This window comes from Lissotriton helveticus, chromosome 11, assembly GCF_964261635.1.
Source record: "Lissotriton helveticus chromosome 11, aLisHel1.1, whole genome shotgun sequence".
NCBI lineage: Eukaryota > Metazoa > Chordata > Amphibia > Caudata > Salamandridae > Lissotriton > Lissotriton helveticus.
Window position 1 is genome coordinate 45,279,575 of NC_136072.1, and position 24,923 is coordinate 45,304,497.

A 24,923-nucleotide genomic window follows, 5' to 3' on the forward strand; every position below is an offset into this window, starting at 1 on the left:
CTCGACGTCATGGAGCAGTGATGCTCGACGTCATGGAGCAGTGATGCTCGACGTCATGGCGTCATGGAGCGGTGATGCTCGACGTCATGGAGCGGTGATGCTCGACGTCATGGGGCAGTGATGCTCGACGTCATGGGGCAGTGTTGCTCGACGTCATGGGGCAGTGTTGCTCGACGTCATGGGGCAGTGTTGCTCGACGTCATGGAGCAGTGATGCTCGACGTCATGGAGCAGTGATGCTCGACGTCATGGAGCAGCGATGCTCGACGTCATGGGGCAGCGATGCTCGAAGTCATGGAGCAGCGATGCTTGACGTCATGGGGCAGCGATGCTCGACGTCATGGCGTCATGGAGCGGTGATGCTCGACGTCATGGAGCGGTGATGCTCGACGTCATGGAGCGGTGATGCTCGACGTTATGGAGCGGTGAGGCTCGACATCTTGGAGCGGTGAGGCTCGACGTCATGGAGCCATTGGCCCCTCAGTCTGCGAACCCCCGTGCCTTGAGGCCAGGGATGTGTCTTCCGTGAGTACGGGGAGTCTCTCTCCGACTCTTAACTGGTTGGCGGTCCTTAACTGTCGTCCACTACCACCTGCCAGGAGGTTCTGGCTTCGAACGTACTCCTGACTTGGTCGCAGGGGTGGCGGCATGTAGACATCATGCTGTGGCCCGCTGTTGCTGGGCCGTTGTGGTACGATCCCTGTGTGGGGGTGTCTTCTTCACTAATTAATGGTTCCCCTGCTGAGAGACAGGAGGGAAGCCTTACAAGAGTTAGTCTGAAGGGACTGATGGTTTCAGATCTGAGCATCGGTGTCGGAGCGGAGTTTTCTCTCCTGCCGACCCCCAGGTATGGTGGGTTTGTCCTACGTTGCCGTACTTGTATTCGTCAGGCGTCTCTGCAGCCTGTGGCCCCGCAGTGTGCTTCTACTCTCCTGTTCTTTGGGCAACCCTTGGGCTGCCATGAGGGTAGTGAGTGGCCCGCAAGAAGTCTGCATCGGAGACTTTTGGAAGGCTGTAGGTTTGGGGCGTGGAAAACGGCTTGAGGCCTTCTGCCCTTTACAGCGGCGTTTATCCTCCCAGGATTTGTCTGTGGTCCCGGGCTGCCATTGACTACTTCACAAATATATTGTGCGCATACGCGGGGAGCTTGATGCTCCTCGGCGAACGAAGGCCGGCCGGGTCTAAGTCAGTCTTCGGTTCATTAGCCCTCCGCCAGCAATTCCTCCGGTCAGCTCGCGTTTTTTGCTGCGCGAGATCCAGACGGGGGCCGATGTCCTGTTAAGGAAAATGTACCTCTGTCTCAGAGGGGAAGAGGTCTGTACTCCCGGTTCTTTCTGGTTCGCAAGCACGACAAGAAAGAGTTCAGGCCCATTCTGGATTTGCGACAAGCAAACAGATGGATTCGCAGAGATAGAGAGGAATTTCGCTTGCTGTCGTTGCATCAGGTTTATCCTCAGCTGCAACAGGGAGATTGGCTCTGTGCCATAGGTCTACAGGATGCGTACTTACATGTGCCCATTGCACACAAACACAGGACGTTCCTGCGATTCCAAGTCGGCGTCAATCCTGATCAGTACACAGTACTGCCAGTCGGGCTGAAATCTGCGCCCAGAACATTCTCGAAGTGCATGGCAGTGGTAGCTGCACACCTGGGGAAAAATGTGGTGTTTCTCTACCCGTACCTGGACGATTGGTTGATCAAGGCCTCCTTCTCGGAAGCTCAAACACACTTCCAGAAGAAGTGCGTTTTCTTGAACATGCTGGGGTTGCACATCAACTGGTCCAAGTCTTTCCCGATTCCGGTCCAGTGCAAACAGTGCTTGGGAGCCAACATCAATCCGCTGTCAGCAAGCGTGGCTCCTTCAAAGGAGAGATGATTATCACTCCTTCGGAAGGTTCAGGCTCTTATGACCGCTCCATCTACAACAGTGAGGACGGTGTCTTCTCTACTGGGGTCGATGGGCTCTTGTATCCTCCTCACGCCACACGCACGGCTGCACATGTGACCTTTGCAGGGGTGCTTGGTGGATCTGTGGGATCAGAGGAAAGGATCTTGGGACAACAAGATACGACTGTCTCTGCGTGCTCTTCAGTCTCTGAAGTCTCTTGAAAGGCCAAGAAAACAGCATTCAAGGATCGACTTGACAACAACGCCCACAACAGCAAGGAACTTTTCAACATCGTCAAGGAATTTTCCAATCCCTCGGCCAACTCCAACGACATCACCCCCTCTCAAGCCCTCTGCGACTCCCTAGCCTCATTCTTCCACAACAAGGTTGCTGACATCCACAACAGCTTCGACAACCAACCCAAAGACCAACCCACCCAACCATATGCTGAACACTCACCCCCGCGAACACCCTTAACGACTGGAACCCAATCTCCACTGAGGACACCATCCGCATGATGAACTCCATCCACTCAGGATCCCCCACAGACCCCTGCCCTCACCACATCTTCAACAAAGCTGACTCCGTCATAGCACCGCACCTCCGACACGTCATCAACTGCTCCCTCAACTCCGCAACCTTCCCGGAAAACTGGAAACACGCTGAACTCACCGCCCTTCTGAAAAAACCCACAGCGGACCCCACCGAACTCAAAAATTACCGCCCCATTTCGCTCCTTCCATTCCCGGCCAAAGTAATCGAGAAAGCTGTCAACAACCAGCTCGCCGCTTTCTTTGAAGCCAACAAATCCCTCGACTCCTCACAATCTGGCTTCCGAGCAAAACACAGCACTGAGACCGCCCTCATCGCAGCAACAGACGACATTCGAACTCTACTGGACAATGGAGACACAGTCGCACTCATCCTCCTCGACCTCTCTGCAGCCTTCGACACAGTATGCCACAGCACCCTTTTACAACGCCTCAGAAACATCGGAATACAAGGAAAAGCACTTGAATGGATCACCTCGTTCCTCACCGGAAGAACGCAGAGAGTCCGCCTTCCACCATTCAAGTCCGAGGCCACTGAAGTAATCTGCGGCGTACCCCAAGGGTCCTCACTCAGCCCCACCCTCTTCAACGTATACATGAGCCCCCTTGCGGCCATCGCACGCCAACACAACCTCAACATCATCTCCTACGCAGACGACACTCAACTAATCCTTTCCCTCACCAATGACCCCAACACAGCCAAAACTAACCTACACGAAGGAATGAAAGAAGTTGCCGAATGGATGAAACAAAGCCGTCTGAAACTGAACTCAAACAAAACAGAAGTCCTCATCTTAGGCACATCCCCCTCTGCATGGGACGACTCTTGGTGGCCGGAAGCCCTTGGAAAAGCACCCATCCCGACAGACCACGCACGGAACCTAGGCGTCATCCTGGATTCTTCACTCTCAATGAACAGACAAGTCAGCGCCGTATCCTCATCCTGCTTCAACATTCTCCGCATGCTCAAAAAAACTTTTCGTTGGATCCCCACCGAAACGAGGAAAACAGTCACCCATGCTCTGGTGACGAGCCGACTGGACTACGGAAACACCCTCTACGCAGTTACTACCGCTAAACTCCAGAAGAAACTCCAACGAATCCAAAACGCCTCAGCCAGGATTATATTAGACATACCGCGCAACGAACATATCTCCGGTCACCTGAAAAACCTCCACTGGCTACCCGTCAATAAGAGAATTACTTTCCGACTGCTAACCCACGCACACAAATCACTCTACGACATCGGACCAGAATGCCTTAACTCACGACTGTCCTTCTACACCCCCTCCCGCCAACTACGTTCTTCCAGCCAAGCCCTCGCTACTGTACCTCGCATCAACAAGACCACCATGGGAGGCAGATCCTACTCATACCTAGCTGCTAAAACATGGAACTCACTCCCCGCTTACCTTCGCCTTACCCAGAACCACCTAGCATTCAGAAAACAACTTAAAACGTGGATATTTGACAAGTAATCCTCCTCCCCTTTCTAAGCGCCTTGAGACCCTCTGGGTATGTAGTGCGCTATATAAATTATCTGACTTGACTTGACTTGAAGTGGTGGTGTTCAGCGGAGACTCTCCTCAAGGGGGTTCCCTTCCACAAGGACATTCCCACTCAGACTATCGTGACGGATGCGTCTCTCCAGGGCTGGGGAGCACACTCCAGAGACTTATAGATTCAAGGAACGTGGTCCCCGATGGAGTCCACGTATCACATCAATTTCCTGGTACTCAGAGCTGTCCACTTGGCACTGAAGGCCTTTCACCCGTCCTTCCAGACCATCTCTTTGCTTGTACAGACGGACAATACGACCACGATGTATTACCTCTACAGGCAGGGGGTTCGAGATCGCGCACCCTGTCGCAGGAGGCGCAGGCGATCTGGCACTGGCTTCTGGCCCGAGGACTGGCGATAACAGCCACCCATCTGCCAGGTGTGCAGAATGTTCAGGGAGATACACTGAACAGACTGATTCAGAAAAACCACGAATGGGTCATAAACGACGAAGTACTAGGAGAAGTCTTCGCAAGGTGGGGAACTCCAGACGTAGATCTGTTCGCCACCTCAGGAAACAGCGAATGCCGAGACTTCGCCTCCAGGTACTACCAGCCGGGGACGCTGGGGAATGCGTTATGGATCAACTGGTCGGACAGCTTTCTGTACGCTTTTCCACCCATTCCCCTGATTCCGACGGTTCTCATCAAGCTGTCCCAGTCCAGGGCGCGGATGATACTGATTGCCCCGGAATGGCCCAGACAGTGGTGGTTCACGGACCTGCTTCACCGGTCTCTCCTTCCTCACATGAAGTTGCCGTGCAGGCCGGACCTTCTCACGAAGTTCGGGGGGCTGATGTTGCACCCCAACCTCTCGTCTTTGAGTTCGGCGGCATGGCTCCTGAGATAGTGCAATATGGCCATCTTAATCTCCCAGAGGATTGCATGGACATACTGAAGGAGGCTAAGCGCCATTCCACTCGGACTTCTTATGCTTACAAGTGGAAGAGGTTTTGTATCTGGTGCAAGTCCAAGAAATACGACCCCACGACATGTTAGGAAGATGTCATCCTTCCATACCTTCTGCATCTGGCGCAGTCTGGCCTTAATGTCCATTCCATTAAGATCCATCTGGCTGCATTGACTGCCTACAGGAAATGCCCTTCACAGACTTCCTTCTTCCAGATCCCTGTGATCAAAGATTTATGGAAGGCTTGAAGAAAGTGTTTCCTCCTTAAAGGCTTCCTTCGCCTTCATGGGAACTGAATGTGGTGCTGTCCAGGTTGATGAAGGAGCCTTTTGAACCTATTCATAAGGCTTCGTTGCAGCACCTGTCCTGGAAGGCAGCGTTCCTCGTAGCCATTACTTCGGCCCGCAGGGTGAGTGAAATTCAGGCATTGTGTTGCCAAGAACCTTATGCTGCTAAGGTTGTTATGCGTACTCTCCCTAAGTTTCTTCCCGAGGTTATTTCTGATTTTCATTTCAACCAGACTATAACCTTGCCTACGTTTTTTCAGAATCCTTCATCTCCAGCGGAAAGGTCTTTACATTCCCTGGATGTTCGGAGGGTGTTGAAATTTTATCTGGATACAACCAAGGATATTCGTAGGTCGGACCAATTGTTTGTCACTTATGGATCAGTCAGGACAGGTCTTGCTACCTCTAAGCAGTCCATCTCTAGGTGGATTGTGTCCTGCATACAATTGTGGTACCAAAAAGCTAATAAGACCTTAGGGGGTAAACCTAAGGTTCATTCCACCAGGGGCAAAGCTGCCACGACAGCTCTGCTCCGTAATGTTCCAATTGCAGAACTCTGCATGGCGGCCACTTGGAAGTCGGTCCATACCTTTGCTAAGCATTACTGCCTGGACACTGATGCCAGAGCAGACGCGCAGGTTGGGCAGGCTTCGCTGCGAAGTCTGTTCGCACAATAGTGGTGTTATTCCTCTTTTCTCCACCGCCGCTTTGGTGTGGGGATGGGCTTGCCATTCTATTCACTAGATTATGACTATACACAGAGATCCCCTACTACAGAAGGAGTAGTTTCTGTCCTGTAACTCCAGTTCTGTAGTAGGGGTATCTCTGTTATAGTCATAAGCGCCCGCCCTCCTCCCCGGTGGAGAGAGATATTTATGTCAGGAATGCTACAGGTCTGGCGTGTTACGCCTTCAAAAAGAACTGAAAGTAAATGGGACCTGCAGGGCATTCTGGGATACTGTGAAGTTCTGGAAGGTTCTCATAAAGGCACAGTATTCTGTTCTGAGCCACATAATGGCAGCCTATGGGGCTTGTCTGTCCAGGTCCTCCTCTCTATCATTCCAGAGGGTGTTTGCTGTTAAAGCAAGGGAAATCTGTACAGGCTTTGCTGTTTTGTGGATTTTGTGGTGGAATTTCTAGTTGAAGTACTGGACAGTGTAGCCTTTTATAGGCTGCATTATCTGTCTTTAAATTCTCTCTTAAGTGTCTGTGCAGTTCTGCATTTTTTCGACACTTTAAGAGATTATTTTTGATTGCTCCGGGGTCCGCGCACATGGGCGGGACTATTCACTAGATTATGACTATAACAGAGATACCCCTACTACAGAACTGGAGTTACAGGACAGAAACTACTCCTTACTACAGTATGTATCATTCCCAAATTGCGATTCGGTAACACGTTACTGAATCACAATTTGGAATTGCAAATACATACCGATTCAGTGTTAGGAAGGGGCGTGTTTAGGGCGTCACTTCCTAATACCGAATTGCAGCAGTATGTAAGAATGCTTTGCGACCAAAATGCGATCACTAAACATTCGCATTTTACTGCCTACTTAGAGTTGGTGGTAACTCATTCGCAAATGGGAAGGGATCCCTGAGGAATCCTCTTCCCGTTTGTGAATGGTTGCAAAAACGTTTTTTAAGAACTGCCAGTGATCCTACAGACCTCTGCCTACGCTTAAAAAATGAAAAGAACACTTTCAATTTTTCTTTTTAGACAGAAAGCTCTAAGGAAAACGGGCTGCATTAAAAAAAAATTATTGCTTTATTTAAAAACAATCACAGTCATAGTGGTCTGCTGAACCCAGCGAGCCCATCCCTGTCATTTTAACGATTCCTAATAGGTCACAAATTGCGACCTACCTCGTTAATATTCATGAGGTGGGTTGATTTGGGACTCACCAGGAATGGATAAATGAAACTCATGGAATTTCATACACTAGGAATAGTGATTACCCAATTGTGATTCGCAGAAAATCACACTTTGGGAATCACTATTACTCATATTGATATATCTGGCCCAGTGTCTTCTCCTTCGTTCTTTAGCTATTGACCATGTTAATTCTCTGTATGAAGAGAAATAATGTGCCACTCTGCAAGCATCATTCTCTTGCATCCTTCACTTTGTCAACTTCAGAATTTTTTCAGCCCCAACTTTGCCTGGCATCGCCTGTGCCACACCAGTACGGCACTGGAGTTGGTGGTTTGGTGCTCCATCCTTTCGAAAGTGATAGCAGTGGTCGGTTCCCATCTTCAGAGGTCAGGAGTGCACATATTCCTGTCCCTAAATTACTGGTCATGAAATCGAGGCTCGCCATAGTCATTCAAAGATCACCTCTGCATGTTGGCCAAATTGCTAACATTGTTTGGTTTACCCATCAATGATCCAACGTCCCACATGAGCTCCATTTTGAGAATTCCATTCATGGGGCACTTCTAAACACTGTGACGTTCAAGGCCTTTCTCTACCTCTGCAAGTCTAGGACATTTATGGTATGATCCTAATGTTTCAGGATGATCCTGGGGTTTCATGCGGATGGCTTTAAAGTTACTTGGTTTCCTGACCTTGTGCACCTCATCCCGAATGGTAGGTTGCGGATACTTGCGTGCGCTGCAGTGGACCCTGAGATCCCAGTGGGCCCAGCATCGGGGCTGCCTCGCTGACTCCATTCAGATCTCAAGGGAGACGGCGAAAGACCTACAATGGTGGCTGAACTGCGGTAGCCACTCCCCTTCCCCAACCCAGAGTTCATGGTGATGATAGATGTGCCACATCTGGGTTAAGGGTAGGTATCTTGAACAGGTGGAGATGAGAGCTCTCTGGTGGAGAGCCAACTCTTTATCGATCTTTTAGAGCTTTGTGTAATCTATCTGGTTTTAAACTTCTTCCGGCTATCCATTAAAGGGATGCTGCTGCAGGTCCTCGTAGACAACACAACCACCATAAGGTGCTGCAACAATCCGGGGCAGTTGGATCATTGATCCTGTGTCAAGACATGCTGCCCCTCTGGAGGTGGATGGACCAACAAAGTTTCTTCCTGGTCACCAACCACTGAGCGGGGTACTTGAATACCAGAAGGGACAAACTGAGCGGGTGTCTTCTGGTGGACCAAGAGTGGTGTCTTCATCTTGAGGTGGCGCCGGATCTCTTTGTCCAACTGCCCTGGCGAGATCTATGTGCTGCAGTCGAGATCACACAATGTTAGCAGTTCGGCGCGTTGGCTTTTCCTCTAAAGCATACATTTGGAAATGCCATCCAGACGCAATTAAAGGAAAGACTCCTATACGCACTTTCCCTGTTAACTCTCCTGCCTGGAAAGCTGAGGAAGATCTAGATAGATGGCTCCCAAGTCTTTCCCATCAACTCTGACTGGCCCAAGAGGATGTGGTAGCCTGAGCTCCATGAGCATGTATCCTACGATCAGGCTTCCACTGCGGCAGCACCTCCAGGCAGGGTCCATCATCTGAGTCTCCATAACCTACACCTCCAATCGTTTGACTTGCCGACTGAGGTGGTTGCTGTCATCCTAGTGTTCAGCCGCCTTTCCCTGAAGATGATCTATACTGGGCTCTGGGGTATATTTTTTGCCTTGTGTGGTGCCTGAACCTCCCACTCCTTGCAATCCAAGCTCTTTCCTTAGGCAGCAAAGGAACAGTGAAAGGTCATGTGCCTGCCCTTTGGGCCTTGCCATGTTTACCTGACCAACCGTCTATATTTAAGTCAGCGGTTGTGATGTGTTTCATGAAAGGTTTGACTCACATGTTTCCCACCAAACCATTTGATATGTCTGTTTCTTAAGACTTCAAACACTAAAGACTCTTTTCCTCATTGCAATTATGTTAGCATGCCATGTGAGTGCACTGCAGGCGCTTTCAGTCAATAGCCATACACCACTTCTGTTTCTTGAGAAATTAGTACTGACGACTCTGTCCTCCTTCGTTCCAAAGATCGGCCCTCCTTTCTGCCTTGGTTGATTGAACGCTCTGCCACTGTTTTTTTTTGCCCCAACTCACCGCTCGGAAGAGGAATAGAGATTTCATCACCATGACCCTTAGCGGGCGTTAACGTTTTACATCGGCTGCATGAAGGGCTATGGTGTAGATGATCATCGATTTGTGGGATTTTCTGGTGTAATGAAAGGCAAGGCTTCGCAGAAGAGGGCACCAACAAGGTGGTTAGCGCTCTCCATCAAAATCTGGTATGCACTTACCAAGAAGCAGCCTCCTGAAGACCTATGGGCACAAGCCACGGGGCCAAGCCCACCACAGCGGCTTTGGTGCGAGGAGAACATGTTCTAAACATCTGCCACATGGGTGTCGAAGCACAAGGTCTTGACACTCTGGTCCTCTCGGTGCAGTGCTTTTTGTTCATAGTCCACTTACAGACCCTCCACCTTTGGGAGATACTGCTGTGGTATCTTTCATAGTTGATAAATCTCCAGTTAGAGGTGTCCATCAGGAGAACAAGTTACTTACCTTCGATATGGCTGTTTATGGTGGATAATATGTCTGCATACAGATTCCTTACTGCGCCCTCACACCACCCTGTTCTTTGGAGGGGCCTCTTTACCATCTAAAAGGTTCCAAGTTAGGACATCAGCACGCTGGCTCAGTTTGCTCTGTGCTCCTTATCCAAGGGTGTGGAAGAAATAAGATATAAGAAACTTGCTTCAGCGTGAAGGGGTGGTGTTTATATCCCGCTCTGCTCCTTCACTTCCTGGGTGATATGGAGTCACTGTGGACACTGTGCCACCTACCAGTGTCTGGTAGCACTTGTAGAAGAATTCTTGTAATCCAGTCTGGGCCCGGGATATTCTAAAGGTGCAGAAACTGCAGTTAGGTAGAGTAACCACCAGAAAGAACGCTACCGAAGGTAAGCAACTCGTTGAACTGCGTCAGAAAAAGATTCCTTATAATCACTGGGCAGATACGTAGGTCAAATCATTTTCTGTTTCTGCCTTAATTATGCATCTGTACACCAATGTATTTTTCTAAACGTAGTCAAAGAGATTTCCTCAGTTTTCATTGTGAGTGGATTTTGGATAGACCGACGCAACCACTGCATGATATAACTTCAATATCTGCATTTTATCAACTATTTCATATTTTTGGGAATGGTTGGTAACGGTAATGCCTCTGTAGCTATTGCCCCTTGTAATGGGGCAGTACGTTGAGCAGCTTAGGCATGGAGACACAATAGCTCTCCAACGTGAAGCTTCTTGGATTCCTGTCTTTTCAGATTTGAAGACAAAGCTGTAGGATTTTGCAGCTTAAACAACTAAAACACTCACGTTTGTAAGGACGCTCTTTAGATTGGCAGGAGTCCGCCCCGGCATATCAGAGAGCTGGCATAATCCCAACTGAAGGCACAGATCAAAGCATGCCAGTGAAATAACACTCTTTGCACAAGAGTGTCATTGTGCCAAACTCTGTAAATAACAGGTGTCTCTCTGACCCAACCCACTGGTGCTGGTGTTGATCCACTGTAGGTCTTTGTTTCCTCTCCTCTTCGGCCAGGTTTCGTCCCAGCTCATCAGGAACAAACATCACAGATGAAACAAACTGTTGTTTGTTATCTGGTGACTCATTCTCCATGTCCAGTGTCTTCTCTGGGACTAGCGGCACTTTCATACACAGCTGCAATTTAAAATGAAACCTCACAAAATTGCTTGCAGACCCAGACGTCTTTGTATCTCTGTTACGGTAAGAAAAATTAACTGTCTACAAGACAATCCGTGATTTTCAGAACTTTCCACCTGGGAGAACTAAAAATCTAATTGACAACTCATGATAGACCCGTAAACTAGTTATTGGAAGAAGTGTGGGGTAAGTTGCTTGTGTATTCCTGCATTCTACTTTCCCAAGGCATTTGTTTTGCTGTTCTTTATAAATTAAACATCTGGTGTAGTGCAATAAGTGAAGTATTTTTCCACTGACACCCAGGGTGACCTGGATATCTCAAGGCGTGGGCCGCAGGGCCCAGTGTGCCATGTGGACTCAAGATCCACCTCACTTAACCCATGGGCCACGGAGCCCAGTATGCCATGTGGACTCAAGATCCATCTCAACAGGACCCATGGGCCGCGGAGCCCGGTGTGCCATGTGGACTCGAGATCCATCTCAACAGGACCCATGGGCCGCGGAGCCCGGTGTGCCATGTGGACTCGAGATCCACCTCAACAGGACCCATGGGCCGCGGAGCCCGGTGTGCCATGTGGACTCGAGATCCACCTCAACAGGACCCATGGGCCGCGGAGCCCGGTGTGCCATGTGGACTTAAGATCCATCTCAACGGGACCCATGGACCGCGGAGCCCGGTGTGCCATGTGGACTCGAGATCCATCTCAACGGGACCCATGGGCCGCGGAGCCCGGTGTGCCATGTAGACTCAAGATCCATCTCAACGGGACCCATGGGCCGCGGAGCCCAGTGTGCCATGTGGACTCGAGATCCATCTCAACGGGACCCATGGGCCGCGGAGCACGGTGTGCCATGTGGACTCGAGATCAACCTCACTGAACCCATGGGCCATGGAGCCCGGTGTGCCATGTGGACTCGAGATCCACCTCAACAGGACCCATGGGCCGCGGAGCCCGGTGTGCCATGTGGACTTAAGATCCATCTCAACGGGACCCATGGACCGCGGAGCCCGGTGTGCCATGTGGACTCGAGATCCATCTCAACGGGACCCATGGGCCGCGGAGCCCGGTGTGCCATGTAGACTCAAGATCCATCTCAACGGGACCCATGGGCCGCGGAGCCCAGTGTGCCATGTGGACTCGAGATCCATCTCAACGGGACCCATGGGCCGCGGAGCACGGTGTGCCATGTGGACTCGAGATCAACCTCACTGAACCCATGGGCCATGGAGCCCGGTGTGCCATGTGGACTCGAGATCCACCTCAACAAGACCCATGGGCCGCGGAGCCCGGTGTGCCATGTGGACTCGAGATCCACCTCAACAGGACCCATGGGACGTGAGCCCGGTGTGCCATGTTGACTCGAGATCCACCTTAACAGGACCCATGGGCCGCGGAGCCCGGTGTGCCATGTGGACTCGAGATTCATCTCAACGGGACCCATGGGCCGCGGAGCCCGGTGTGCCATGTGGACTCAAGATCCACCTCAACAGGACCCATGGGCCGCGGAGCCCGGTGTGCCTTGTGGACTCAAGATCCATCTCAACGGGACCCATTTGTGGCGGTTGTGCTTAGCAGGACAGGGCCAAATGCTTTGGCTTGATGATATCTATCGTGTTGGGATGAAGACCCACTTGCATATGGTTGATCCCCTCTCGGTAACAGCACAGTGAACTAAGAGCAGTGAACTGAGGCAGTGCCAATTGGTATGATTGATTCCGGTATTCCTTGAATCACATTTTATGCTCTTGTTGTCCGAGCCCTACTAATGTCACGGTGTGGTGCTCCTGGCACACTGAGTAACCACTGCTTTCTGGAAAACATTTGTCATCGTTTTTTTTTCTTCAACCTTTACTAGGTTTTTAGACAAACAAAACCATGAAGTACAGGTACAGTCGGCAATTTAATCCAGTAAGAGCTTAACTCGTATGCATGTAGGAGTAAAGCTAAGAGATCCATCCGGTGAGCACAGCAAGGATCACACGGTTCATTACTCATGTTTGCTTATTTGCAGGAGAGAATGTCAAGTGTACACAACAAGAGGGAGGATATATAACCTTGGAAACTGGAGGGAGGGGAGAGGGATGGGGTGTGGCGGTATTTTGCGAAGAAACCGTATGGAACGCTAATGCATTGGGCATGAGGGCTGGCCGAGACAGTGTGAATGGGGTAGTATAACATGTAGATGAGCGAAGCGGAGTGGGGAACAGCAGGTACTGCCAGATACGCTTGGTGTGTGGCAGCCACTACAGAGGGAGGTTATCATTTTTAGTGCGGGGCAGAAACTCTCAGAGAAGGGTGGCCCAGTGGGTGCAAATGGGGTGTTTGACGAGAGCCCGGACCTGCTCATAGCGATGGGCCGCACTTCACTTGCGGACTGCGCCGTGCCAGGCGTTCCAGAGAGGGGGTCGCTGAGGAACACCATTGTAGGGTTAGAGTACATTTGGCGAGGAGAAAAGCCAGGGAGGCAAAGCCAATGCACACTTATGCCGCCTGAAGATGCCAACTGAACAAGCCTCCTGTGTGTGGATATCAGTGAGCTCCATGACTTGTCGCAATGTGTTGTGCACTTCTTTCCAGAAGTATTGCAGAGCCATATCATGTGCCCTAGGCCAGCGCCTGGAGCCTGATAGCGAGGGTAATGGGAATTTGCTTACGGGAAGAAGTGATTAATTTGGGCTGGGGTCAAATAGGCGCGATATAGCATGAAGAATTGCTGGTCTTTGAAACGCACCAACGTTTGTCATCTTAACTCGTTCTCTCTTTTTTTGGCACCAGGCCGCCTGTACCTGTCCCAGAACCCACGGCTTATTAGGGCCCTGGAGGAAACACTGAAGGCAGAAGACAAGGACTCGGCTACAAGGGAAAATGTCCTGGGTGCCCTACAGAAGCTCAGCCTGAGGTAAGGAAACCAAACTGGGCTCAACACAGCTTGCCTGATTCCCTCATCTAGATTGGGGCACAAGACTGCATATGGGAAACAGTCATTTAGAGTGAGGCACAGATGGCATGCCTGATTCAGTCTTCTAGAGTGAGGCACAGACGGCATGCCTGATTCAGTCTTCTAGAGTGAGGCACAGACGGCATGCCAGATTCAGTCTTCTAGAGTGAGGCACAGACGGCATGCCTGATTCAGTCTTCTAGAGTGAGGCACAGACGGCATGCCAGATTCAGTCTTCTAGAGTGAGGCACAGACGGCATGCCTGATTCAGTCTTCTAGAGTGAGGCACAGACGGCATGCATGATTCGTCTTCTAGAGTGAGGCAGATACGGCATGCCTGATTCAGTCTTCTAGAGTGAGGCACAGACGGCATGCCTGATTCAGTCTTCTAGAGTGAGGCACAGACGGCATGCCTGATTCAGTCTTCTAGAGTGAGGCACAGACGGCATGCATGATTCGTCTTCTAGAGTGAGGCAGATATGGCATGCCTGATTCAGTCTTCTAGAGTGAGGCACAGACGGCATGCCTGATTCGTCTTCTAGAGTGAGGCAGAGGCAGCATGCTTGATTCAGTCTTCTAGAGTGAGGCACAGACTGATTCAGTCTTTTAGAGTGAGGCACAGACGGCAGGCCTGATCAGTCTTCTAGAATGAGGCACAGACGGCATGCCTGATTCAGTCTTCTAGAGTGAGGCACAGACGTCATGCCTGATTCAGTCTTCTAGAATGAGGCACAGACGGCATGCCTGATTCAGTCTTCTAGAGTGAGGCACAGACGGCATGCCTGATCAGTCTTCTAGAGTGAGGCACAGACGACATGCCTGATCAGTCTTCTAGAATGAGGCACAGACGGCATGCCTGATTCAGTCTTCTAGAGTGAGGCACAGACGTCATGCCTGATTCAGTCTTCTAGAGTGAGGCACAAGACTGCATCTATGATTAACTCATCTAGAGTGAGGCAGAGACGGCATGCCTGATTCAGTCTTCTAGAGTGAGGCACAGACGGCATGCCTGATTCAGTCTTCTAGAGTGAGGCAGAGACGGCATGCCTGATTCAGTCTTCTAGAGTGAGGCACAGACGGCATGCCTGATTCGTCTTCTAGAGTGAGGCAGAGGCAGCATGCCTGATTCAGTCTTCAAGAGTGAGGCACAGACGGCATGCCTGATTCATCTTCTAGAGTGAGACACCGACGGCATGCCCGATTCAGTCTTCTAGAGTGAGGCACAGACGGCATGCCTGATTCAGTCTTCTAGAGTGAGGCAGAGGCAGCATGCCTGATTCAGTCTTCTAGAGTGCCTGATTCAGTCTTCTAGAGTGAGGCACAGACGGCATGCCTGATTCAGTCTTCTAGAGTGAGGCAGAGACGGCATGCCTGATTCAGTCTTCTAGAGTGAGGCACAGACGGCATGCCTGATTCAGTCTTCTAGAGTGAGGCAGAGACGGCATGCCTGATTCAGTCTTCTAGAGTGAGGCAGAGACGGCATGCCTGATTCAGTCTTCTAGAGTGAGGCACAAGACTGCATCTATGATTAACTCATCTAGAGTGAGGCAGAGATGGCATGCCTGATTCAGTCTTCTAGAGTGAGGCACAGACGGCATGCCTGATTCAGTCTTCTAGAGTGAGGCACAGACGGCATGCCTGATTCGTCTTCTAGAGTGAGGCAGAGGCAGCATGCCTGATTCAGTCTTCAAGAGTGAGGCACAGACGGCATGCCTGATTCATCTTCTAGAGTGAGACACCGACGGCATGCCCGATTCAGTCTTCTAGAGTGAGGCACAGACGGCATGCCTGATTCAGTCTTCTAGAGTGAGGCAGAGGCAGCATGCCTGATTCAGTCTTCTAGAGTGCCTGATTCAGTCTTCTAGAGTGAGGCACAGACGGCATGCCTGATTCAGTCTTCTAGAGTGAGGCAGAGACGGCATGCCTGATTCAGTCTTCTAGAGTGAGGCACAGACGGCATGCCTGATTCAGTCTTCTAGAGTGAGGCAGAGACGGCATGCCTGATTCAGTCTTCTAGAGTGAGGCAGAGACGGCATGCCTGATTCAGTCTTCTAGAGTGAGGCAGAGACGGCATGCCTGATTCAGTCTTCTAGAGTGAGGCACAGACGGCATGCCTGATTCAGTCTTCTAGAGTGAGGCAGAGACGGCATGCCTGATTCAGTCTTCTAGAGTGAGGCAGAGACGGCATGCCTGATTCAGTCTTCTAGAGTGAGGCAGAGACGGCATGCCTGATTCAGTCTTCTAGAGTGAGGCACAGACGGCATGCCTGATTCAGTCTTCTAGAGTGAGGCAGAGACGGCATGCCTGATTCAGTCTTCTAGAGTGAGGCACAGACGGCATGCCTGATTCAGTCTTCTAGAGTGAGGCAGAGACGGCATGCCTGATTCAGTCTTCTAGAGTGAGGCACAGACGGCATGCCTGATTCGTCTTCTAGAGTGAGGCAGAGGCAGCATGCCTGATTCAGTCTTCAAGAGTGAGGCACAGACGGCATGCCTGATTCATCTTCTAGAGTGAGACACCGACGGCATGCCCGATTCAGTCTTCTAGAGTGAGGCACAGACGGCATGCCTGATTCAGTCTTCTAGAGTGAGGCAGAGGCAGCATGCCTGATTCAGTCTTCTAGAGTGCCTGATTCAGTCTTCTAGAGTGAGGCACAGACGGCATGCCTGATTCAGTCTTCTAGAGTGAGGCAGAGACGGCATGCCTGATTCAGTCTTCTAGAGTGAGGCACAGACGGCATGCCTGATTCAGTCTTCTAGAGTGAGGCAGAGACGGCATGCCTGATTCAGTCTTCTAGAGTGAGGCAGAGACGGCATGCCTGATTCAGTCTTCTAGAGTGAGACACCGACGGCATGCCCGATTCAGTCTTCTAGAGTGAGGCACAGACGGCATGCCTGATTCAGTCTTCTAGAGTGAGGCAGAGGCAGCATGCCTGATTCAGTCTTCTAGAGTGCCTGATTCAGTCTTCTAGAGTGAGGCACAGACGGCATGCCTGATTCAGTCTTCTAGAGTGAGGCAGAGACGGCATGCCTGATTCAGTCTTCTAGAGTGAGGCACAGACGGCATGCCTGATTCGTCTTCTAGAGTGAGGCAGAGGCAGCATGCCTGATTCAGTCTTCAAGAGTGAGGCACAGACGGCATGCCTGATTCATCTTCTAGAGTGAGACACCGACGGCATGCCTGATTCATCTTCTAGAGCGAGGCACAATACTGGGTGATTCTCTCCTCTAGTCTCCCTGTTTACAAAGTGCATTTTCTTGTATATCCAGGTCCCCGAAGTGCTACCATTCTAAAAGCAATTTTTAAATCAATGAGTAACTTGGTCTACGTTTCAGCTACTTATCACTGCTAGAGACACATGTTCATTTTCCTCCCTGGAGTTTGTGGCTCCTTTATCTGGTTAACCTTGCTAGAACAAAAACATCTAACCTAGGTTTAGTTGTGACATCTGCATAGGTCATGGTGTGTGTTTTTGGACTCTGTCTCCCCTGAATAGCCCAATGATTCACCCACAGTTTAGGGGCTAGGGTTCAGTTGTTGAAGGGTCTGTCGGTGACTGATGAAGCAGAGAGCGGAGTCCTGAATCCCCCAGCAAGCAGCTGGAAACATCTTAGTATGGTAAGACATACCTTGTGCCTTTTCTTTGCCTAGAGTAGTTTACTAAGGTGTGACTGGTGCAGGTATAGATGTGAAGTGGGGGTCATTAATAATAAAGACACTTTGTCCTCTTACCTTCTTTAAAAGGGGAGGCACCACTATTAGTTCTGTCTGTCGCTTCCCGTAGGCCGCTCTTCAGGGATCTATTGTGCGCTCATTCTAAAACTTGACATCATGGGCTTGCCCACAAGCTTTCCTGTTGGCACAGGACCTCCAAACCTCCCCTCCAAACTGCCCTGTTACTGAACACTTCATTGCAGCTGCTTCCGTTGGGCGGGACCCTCTAAATATGTATCGCAGAGCCTTCCCAAACCCAGCTGTTTACTTTCTTGTTGCCATTCGATCCATTTAACCAAAGCACCCACTTTCAATCAGGCATATCAAAAGATTCCTGTCCATGTATGAAAGAAAAACACACCCAAATAACTTTTAGGATCTTCAAGCGCATACAATTATGTATTGACAAAGTGCTATACAGTATACTAATACATACTGGTGAGAGTAAAGGTCAGTGGGTGGAAGTTGAGAGCCCCTCGAAATACAGGAATGATGGCTTTTTTTATTTATGGATCTCTATTTGAAAGCAGAAGCATAATTTTGAAATTTCAGCACATCAATGCAAAAACATTCAATTTTATAGTTTCTAACTTGTTTTAGAGGGAGTTATTTCTCCAGTATTGTATCTTCTATAGATTCACATGCTTGAATCTTCCCTGTCGTCATGGTGGGAGTCCCATGGTAACAGTAGAAATAGTAGTAGGGAATACATTACATAGACCTCCATAGAGAGACAATTCAATTGAGCACTCTATCAACCTCATTTTATAACATCCAAAGTTCAGCCAATCACAGCAGAGAACTCAGAGTAACCCTCTCCCCAGAGCCACCACACCTCAGATTTCTTACCGCACGTCGTGTGATTGGTCTCTCTGAGCTCTGCTCAATGACAGTTGGCTTTTTCAACTTTTGACCTCCAGCTTTCGGCTCAAGGTATTCCTGTCTGTGACTTTCACAATGCTAGACAAGCATTTGCAATGCAATAGGTCTTGCATTACTGAAAGTTTGAGCTATTGGCGTTGCAAATAATAATGCAATACCAATAGCTCAAACTTTCAGTAATGCAAGAACTATTGCATTGAAAATGCTTATTTTAAATGAGCTGCAGCCACGTACTGACCAGGCTGCTCAAAGCACTCTAGCCCACTTCCAACCATCTCCAACAAGCAATGGCAAAGCCAGCAGGTTTCGTCTTCACATAATGTATGGCCTCTGTCAATAGTTTAAAATATTACACAGCACTTGAGCTGCTGTGCAACATGGCTTATAGTTAAAAAAAACACTATGACGCAGTCAATTGTGTGCGCATCATAGCACTTTTTTTTAAACATAAAGTCATGTTTCACAAAAACTCAACTGCTATGCAATATGTAAAAAAAAACATTGCCTAAGCCAACAGATTTCACATGGGAGAAACCTTGTTGTTGTTGTTCAAGTTGGCAGGTATGATGGCCAGAGTGAACTTGTTCTCCCTCTACAGAATGAATGAATGAATGAATGTGAAACTTTTAAAGCGCGGACTTAGCCCAAAGGCATCAAGGCACTAGCACCGATAGCATACAGGCAGAACCGATTACTACTCAAACCCGACTTTCAGGGAACAGCCATGTCTTCAGGGCTTTACGAAAGATGGAAGCAGTAAGACACTGGAGGCAGGGCTTTCAGTGGAATGAAAAAACGTTACTCCTTAGCTGGCTGTCATTACCTTCAATTACCTTCAATCATCTTGGGAAAAACAGGATACGTGGCATTGTGTTTTTCATCAGGGCTGTAGGAAATGCTTGTTTGGATTGCTGTGGCAAGAGCCCTGGGAGGCTGCTGCTGTTTGCTCCTGGGAGATGGTGAAGCAGGCAGAGAAACTTGCAAGAGAGGAAAAAGCACAGAGGCAAATCTGTACTTCCCAACTACCGTGAGTAAACTGTCCCTACGTGTGTGCCAAATGAGGTTAGCGTGACATTTCAAAGCCATTAAAATGGCCCAATGGAAGGACAAAGTTGATCAGACATCCTGGGAATACATTGAAGCGTTACGACCTCAGAGTACATAGTACAAACATCTGAGGAAGAGACAAATAGCCCTGCACCCTGCTCATTCCACAGTAAAACATCAGGCTTTTAATCTTTCGAAACAGTACTCTTCACCCATCGTTAGCGGTGGCGGGTATTGCACAACCATTTATGCAACTCAGGAATGTGAGAGGAAAGCGCCTATGCAGTTAGTGCACAGATGCAGCCGAGAGGCAGAAGGGCGCTATGCAAAAACAAGTAATTGTTGGGCTCAAAAGAGGGACTGGCAAAGAACATTTCCAGGGCTGCAACAGCCGCTAATAACTCTTTTATAAGCCTCTAGTCGCAACACATTAGTCACGTCACATTATACAAGTTACATTGGTTATACGCAGCACACATACAATATATCTTACTTTACATATGATATTTGTACTCCCTGCTCTCGTTGTAAACAGTATTATCCAGTATTATGGGTGTCTTTCATAGATTCACATGCCTGAATCATTGCCCGTCGTCGGGATGGGAGTCCCCGGTACATAAATAAAGTAATGTCCTATAGACATATAGAGAATTAGGCCTACATGCCTTACATTAGTAACATATCCATGTCCTTTTGTAAAAAGGACCAAACTCTAGAAGAGAAAACGGGTATGCCATGCAGTGTCAAGGTGAGAAGAAAATAGCACGGAAGGCGCCTTGATGTCAGACTTTAAAAGCAATGTTGCTCCGTGTCAAAAGCGTATCTAGTACGTTTGTGTACATTCCAATGTGCGTCAGACTCAAAAAGTGTTGTCAAAGCACACACGAGCTGCAAACACTCCGTGCCATTAAAAGAAGGTAGAGCCTGACCATGAATACTCATTTCCTTGCTTCAGGAAATGTTGTGATCCTGGGCATGCCGCCTTATCTCTCTTTTCCCCAGTTCCATTAGTAGTTTAGGCCCAGATGCATCAAGCAAAAAACCGGTTGCAAAGGGGCAGATTCGCAGAATCTGCCTTTTTGCGACCGGTATTTTTGCATTTGGGATGTATCATCCCAAATGCAAAAAATCGCAATTAAGGAATCTCTAAATTGAAATTCCTTAAATTGCGATTGCATTTAAGGAATCCCAAATTCGAGATTCCTTAAATTCAATGCATCAAACTAAAAAAAATAGCGATTTCGCAAATAGGAGTAGCAAATTACCATGAAGTTGAACTTCATGGTAATTTGCAAAAACATTGAAAAATGCACTAAAGTCCATTTTTCAAAGTATCATTTTAAACACACGCATGCCCTTAGGGCATGTGTGTGTGCAAGATGTACCCAAATACAGATTTCAGGGGTGCAACAGGGTGTCCCTGCACCCTTGAAATTGCAATCTCAATTTGCGATTCGCTAATTCCTAATCGCAAATTGAGAATGTCTTCCCATTCATTCCTATGGGCCTCTAGGCCCATAGGAATGAATGAGGAGGTATTCCTTAATTGCGATTCGCAATTTGCGAGTCGCAATTAAGGAATTTTAAGAAATCGCTATTATTTTAGTTATTTCTTCATGCATAGCATTTTGCTATTCCTTATTAGCAAATCGTTATTTTTCGCTAATAAGGATTAGCAAAATGAGTTCTTGATGCATCTGGGGGATAATTTGAGAAGAAGAATAGTACATTATACAAAATGAACCTGCGGTATGTAAAGAGGAACTTACCAAGCGCCATCGGTCGCCCTCAAGGAGCTTGTGAAGCGCGATCACGGCTTCATAACAATGCTCATTTTGTGATTGAATTCCAAAGGGGTTCGGCACTGAATTTCACTGATCCTGCCTCTCACCTGTCACATGCCCCATGGAGAGCAGAGATCGGTGTCGCCCTCCGACTGTGGCAGTCAGGTTCCGGCATGGCTCCAACCCACTTTCTGTCTTCCAATAGTCAGGCTTCTAGGAGCGTTAGCCCATGCCCCTGCGGCGCTTACAAACACTATAAAAACTACTATGGAGGAGAGGCACCTCCTTCAAAAGAAAAGGAGACAGACCACGGAAGCCACGTGGGCTGCACATTAAGACAAACCATTGTTATTCCACATTGAAGAGTAGCCTGAAAGAAAAAAATGTATGCCGGTTAAAGGGGGCAAAAAAAAAAAAACCCACACACAGGGAAAGATCACCGTGAAGCAAACACCCACGCATGAAGTGCATCACTGGGAGATGTCTGCAAATCAGGAATTGCAAATGAGGGGTGGTGGGGAAAAACATTGCATACCTGTTCCTGGTTGCAATAGTATGTATCATTGGTATGCGAGAATGGTCACCATGCCCCTGCGGCGCTTACCAACACTATGAAAACTATAGCGGGCTACCAGCAACTGGTCGGGAGTAGAGAGTGGGGAGTGGTGAATTTAAACCAAGTAGTGCACAAAGAACTTCATAAACAACTACAGCGAAAGTTAACTATAGTTGGCGGGTGCTTCTGAACTAAAAAGACGGAAGTGAAGTTCGGGAGCGCCACCAATAAGGAGCCAGGAATTGCAATTGAGGCATGACTGACCCAATTGAAACAGAAGGCGGGATTACGCTTGGTATAGAGGGATTACATCACATCTTGCAAACAGCGCATGCGCGCCGATGCTCGACCTAATAAAAAAGCGTTGTTTAGGCCCTGTAAAACTTGTGGGGAACCTAGACTTTTCTCAGAAGATCCCCACAAGCAATGTCTTTATTGCCTCGACCCTGACCATAAACCCAGGGAATGCAAGTACTGCCAAACCTTCTCGGCTAAGAACCTCAAGGATAGGGAAGGAAGACTGCTCCTCTAGCTCCAGAAGAAGAAAGTTGTTTCTGAATCTGGCTACGACTCTGAGGAAAAGCCCCATTCTTCCTCCAGGAAAAGAAGGCAGCTCCTCTTTTCACCAAGGGGAATCCAAGAGATCTAAATCACAGGAGCAGGAAAAATCTGAGGAGATACGCCACAGAAAGCAGGTAGAAGGAACTTTAAAATCGACTTCTGCACCATTCTTTGCTTCTATAACCCTTGTGAGAGATCTTCCTTCTCATCCGTCAATGGCATCATCGACGAGAGCTATCTCTGTCAGTAGACCTGAGGTGATTTCTTCGCCATTGACTACTTCATCAGCGACAGCGACATCGACGGTCACTACGCCGACGGCCGCTGCGTCGTTGGGCCTACAGTTGACTTTGACTACGGCGTCATCGTCGACGAGACCATCTCCATCGACGAGACCTTCGGTGAAGAGCCTTCCTCCGCCGATGAGAATTTCTCCGTCTACAACCACTCCGTCGATGACACTGTCCTCCCTCCTTTCTGCTGGCGGTGGTGGTGTCAGCGCCAATACCGTTGACGATACCGTCGACGGGAGAAAAAATCCATTTGTGACCTGATGTGATGAGATAAATTGTACTAAAACTCCAGTCAGAGAAGTCCTGGATATGTAGACTGACAGAACCCTAAATGTCTAGAAAACGATTTTGTGCTATATTGATAAGTAGGTCGTTATATTGGTGGCTTAAAGCTGGAACACAATGCATTGAAATACTATCTTATTCGGTTGTAATGTAAGGCTAGTAGACCTTCTAACTAGAAGATGCCAAAAATCTCCACGCACGAACAATAGTGTAAGTTTCACCCCAATCCATGTCAATTGATTCACCAGAAAAGTAAGTTGAAATAGAACAAAGTACAGGTAGATTGCGAACATGAAAGAGAACACAGCACACATAGACATGTAGCCCTGTCTTTATGGACTCCTTTGGTGTTTTCAGAATGCAGACTCATTTGAGGATATCTTTGTATGTATGAGCCATGAATAAACTGCTTCTGAGAATTGGATCTCTTTGCATGTCCTGGGATCCCCTATCATAACGAATATTTTAATGTTCGACATTCAAGGCTTAGGATGGAATGCCGCACGCATCTGGAGAGTGTGCATCCCAACTTTTGGACTATCTTCCTCCCTGTTGACTGTTGAAGTTCTCATAATCCACCTCAACTCCTCTTCAACACTGTTGCTGGTGTTGGTGAATATTTCACTTATACAGTATTGCGTGATGATCTGGCTGTTAGAATTTGCTTGTTTTTTAAATGCACTTAAAGGGATTCATTCTTTCCCAAGTGGACAAGAGCCATGCTTCTTTGAAATTTAGGTTGCTATGTACATTCATTAAATCATTCTTAGAAGTACTATCTCTTAAACAGTTTTTCTAAATTAATTTTATTTTGTGCATAATGTGTGTTAGAAATGGGGTAGCCAATTCTACGGGGGGTAGCATGGTGCAGAGCGGGCAGGCCAAACTCCTGAGGACATGTGTGAAGCATCCACGCAGTGCGCACAGACGACACACCAGGCACACCACAAAAAGAGACACAACACCAGTTCTGGTTGAAAAAAAATAACTCTTGTATTGTCTCCAATATGCAAAAGCAAACACAGTAATCACAATGCTGCACCAACTGTCGCCAGGGCAATATTTACAAGGGGGATTATGTACAGGGTAACCGAAAAAGGAGAAAAATGTAAGTCCATTAGTTCCAGGGCTGAACTAAAAACATAAAGCGTTAACCTTAGGCGTAAAAGCACATTAGGCATGGCATCAGCATCCCCTGCAAAACGGAACAATAGGTGTACAATATTAGCATCAGGCCTAGACATGCAGTAGGCCTAAATCATGAGGCAGGAAACACAGTGCACATAAAAATGGCATAAACACCTTGACATGAACCTCCTTAGGCATAAAACCTGCTTAACCTCATGCGGTAGGCATCAGGGGCGTGACGGCACTCCCACACTAACCGTGGGTATCACATCTGCGATGCAGGCATAAATCACATGAGGCATGACTTTCGCTGTAGGCACAACCATATCCAGGTGGGGGAAAAACTAGACCTCAAGATATTCAACAGACATCATGACATCTCTACAAGGGGTCTATGCTGTACAAAATCATCCGTATAAATGCAGCCTCCATATATAGGCGGAAACCCTCGGGCTGTGATCCTGGAAGGTAAACATTAGGCCTAGGACCCGGGGGCACAGAAATGTAAAATGCGTAACCAGGTGGGCATTGGCATCTGCACACTGCACTAGGCGTAAAAAAAAGTAACATGAATTATACTTAAGGCCCAAGAACATCAGCGTGGGGCGATCCAGTGGAGCCAGGCATCAGTACCTAACCCGTAAATAACATTAGCAGAATAACCACTGGCGCCACTGCGCCTGGGAGCCCCCCCTACTCTGGGACTCTAACTCTCAAAGTGGCACTCCCTCCTCGTGGGCATGGAAATACAGAATGTCCCCACAACCGTTGTAGCTGCCCACTGTCCTGCAGTGCAACTGTGCCGAGGATGGCGAGTTCTCGTAATGTTGGAGTCCCCTCCGGGACTCGGAAATCACACAGGTCAGTCTTGGGGGGAAGCGAAGACATCACCTTC

At 48.6% G+C, this 24,923-nt stretch overlaps 1 protein-coding gene across 1 annotated transcript in view; it reads left to right on the top strand.

Moving 5' to 3' along the window:
• The window catches only part of ARMC9 (armadillo repeat containing 9), a 442,743-nt gene that overhangs the window by 173,529 nt on the left and 244,291 nt on the right, over window positions 1–24,923 (top strand). Inside the window, exon 14 of the mRNA XM_078667778.1 lies at window positions 13,616–13,739. Within this exon, the coding sequence (XP_078523904.1) occupies window positions 13,616–13,739 (124 nt within the window). The remainder of the gene's footprint in view (window positions 1–13,615; window positions 13,740–24,923) is intronic.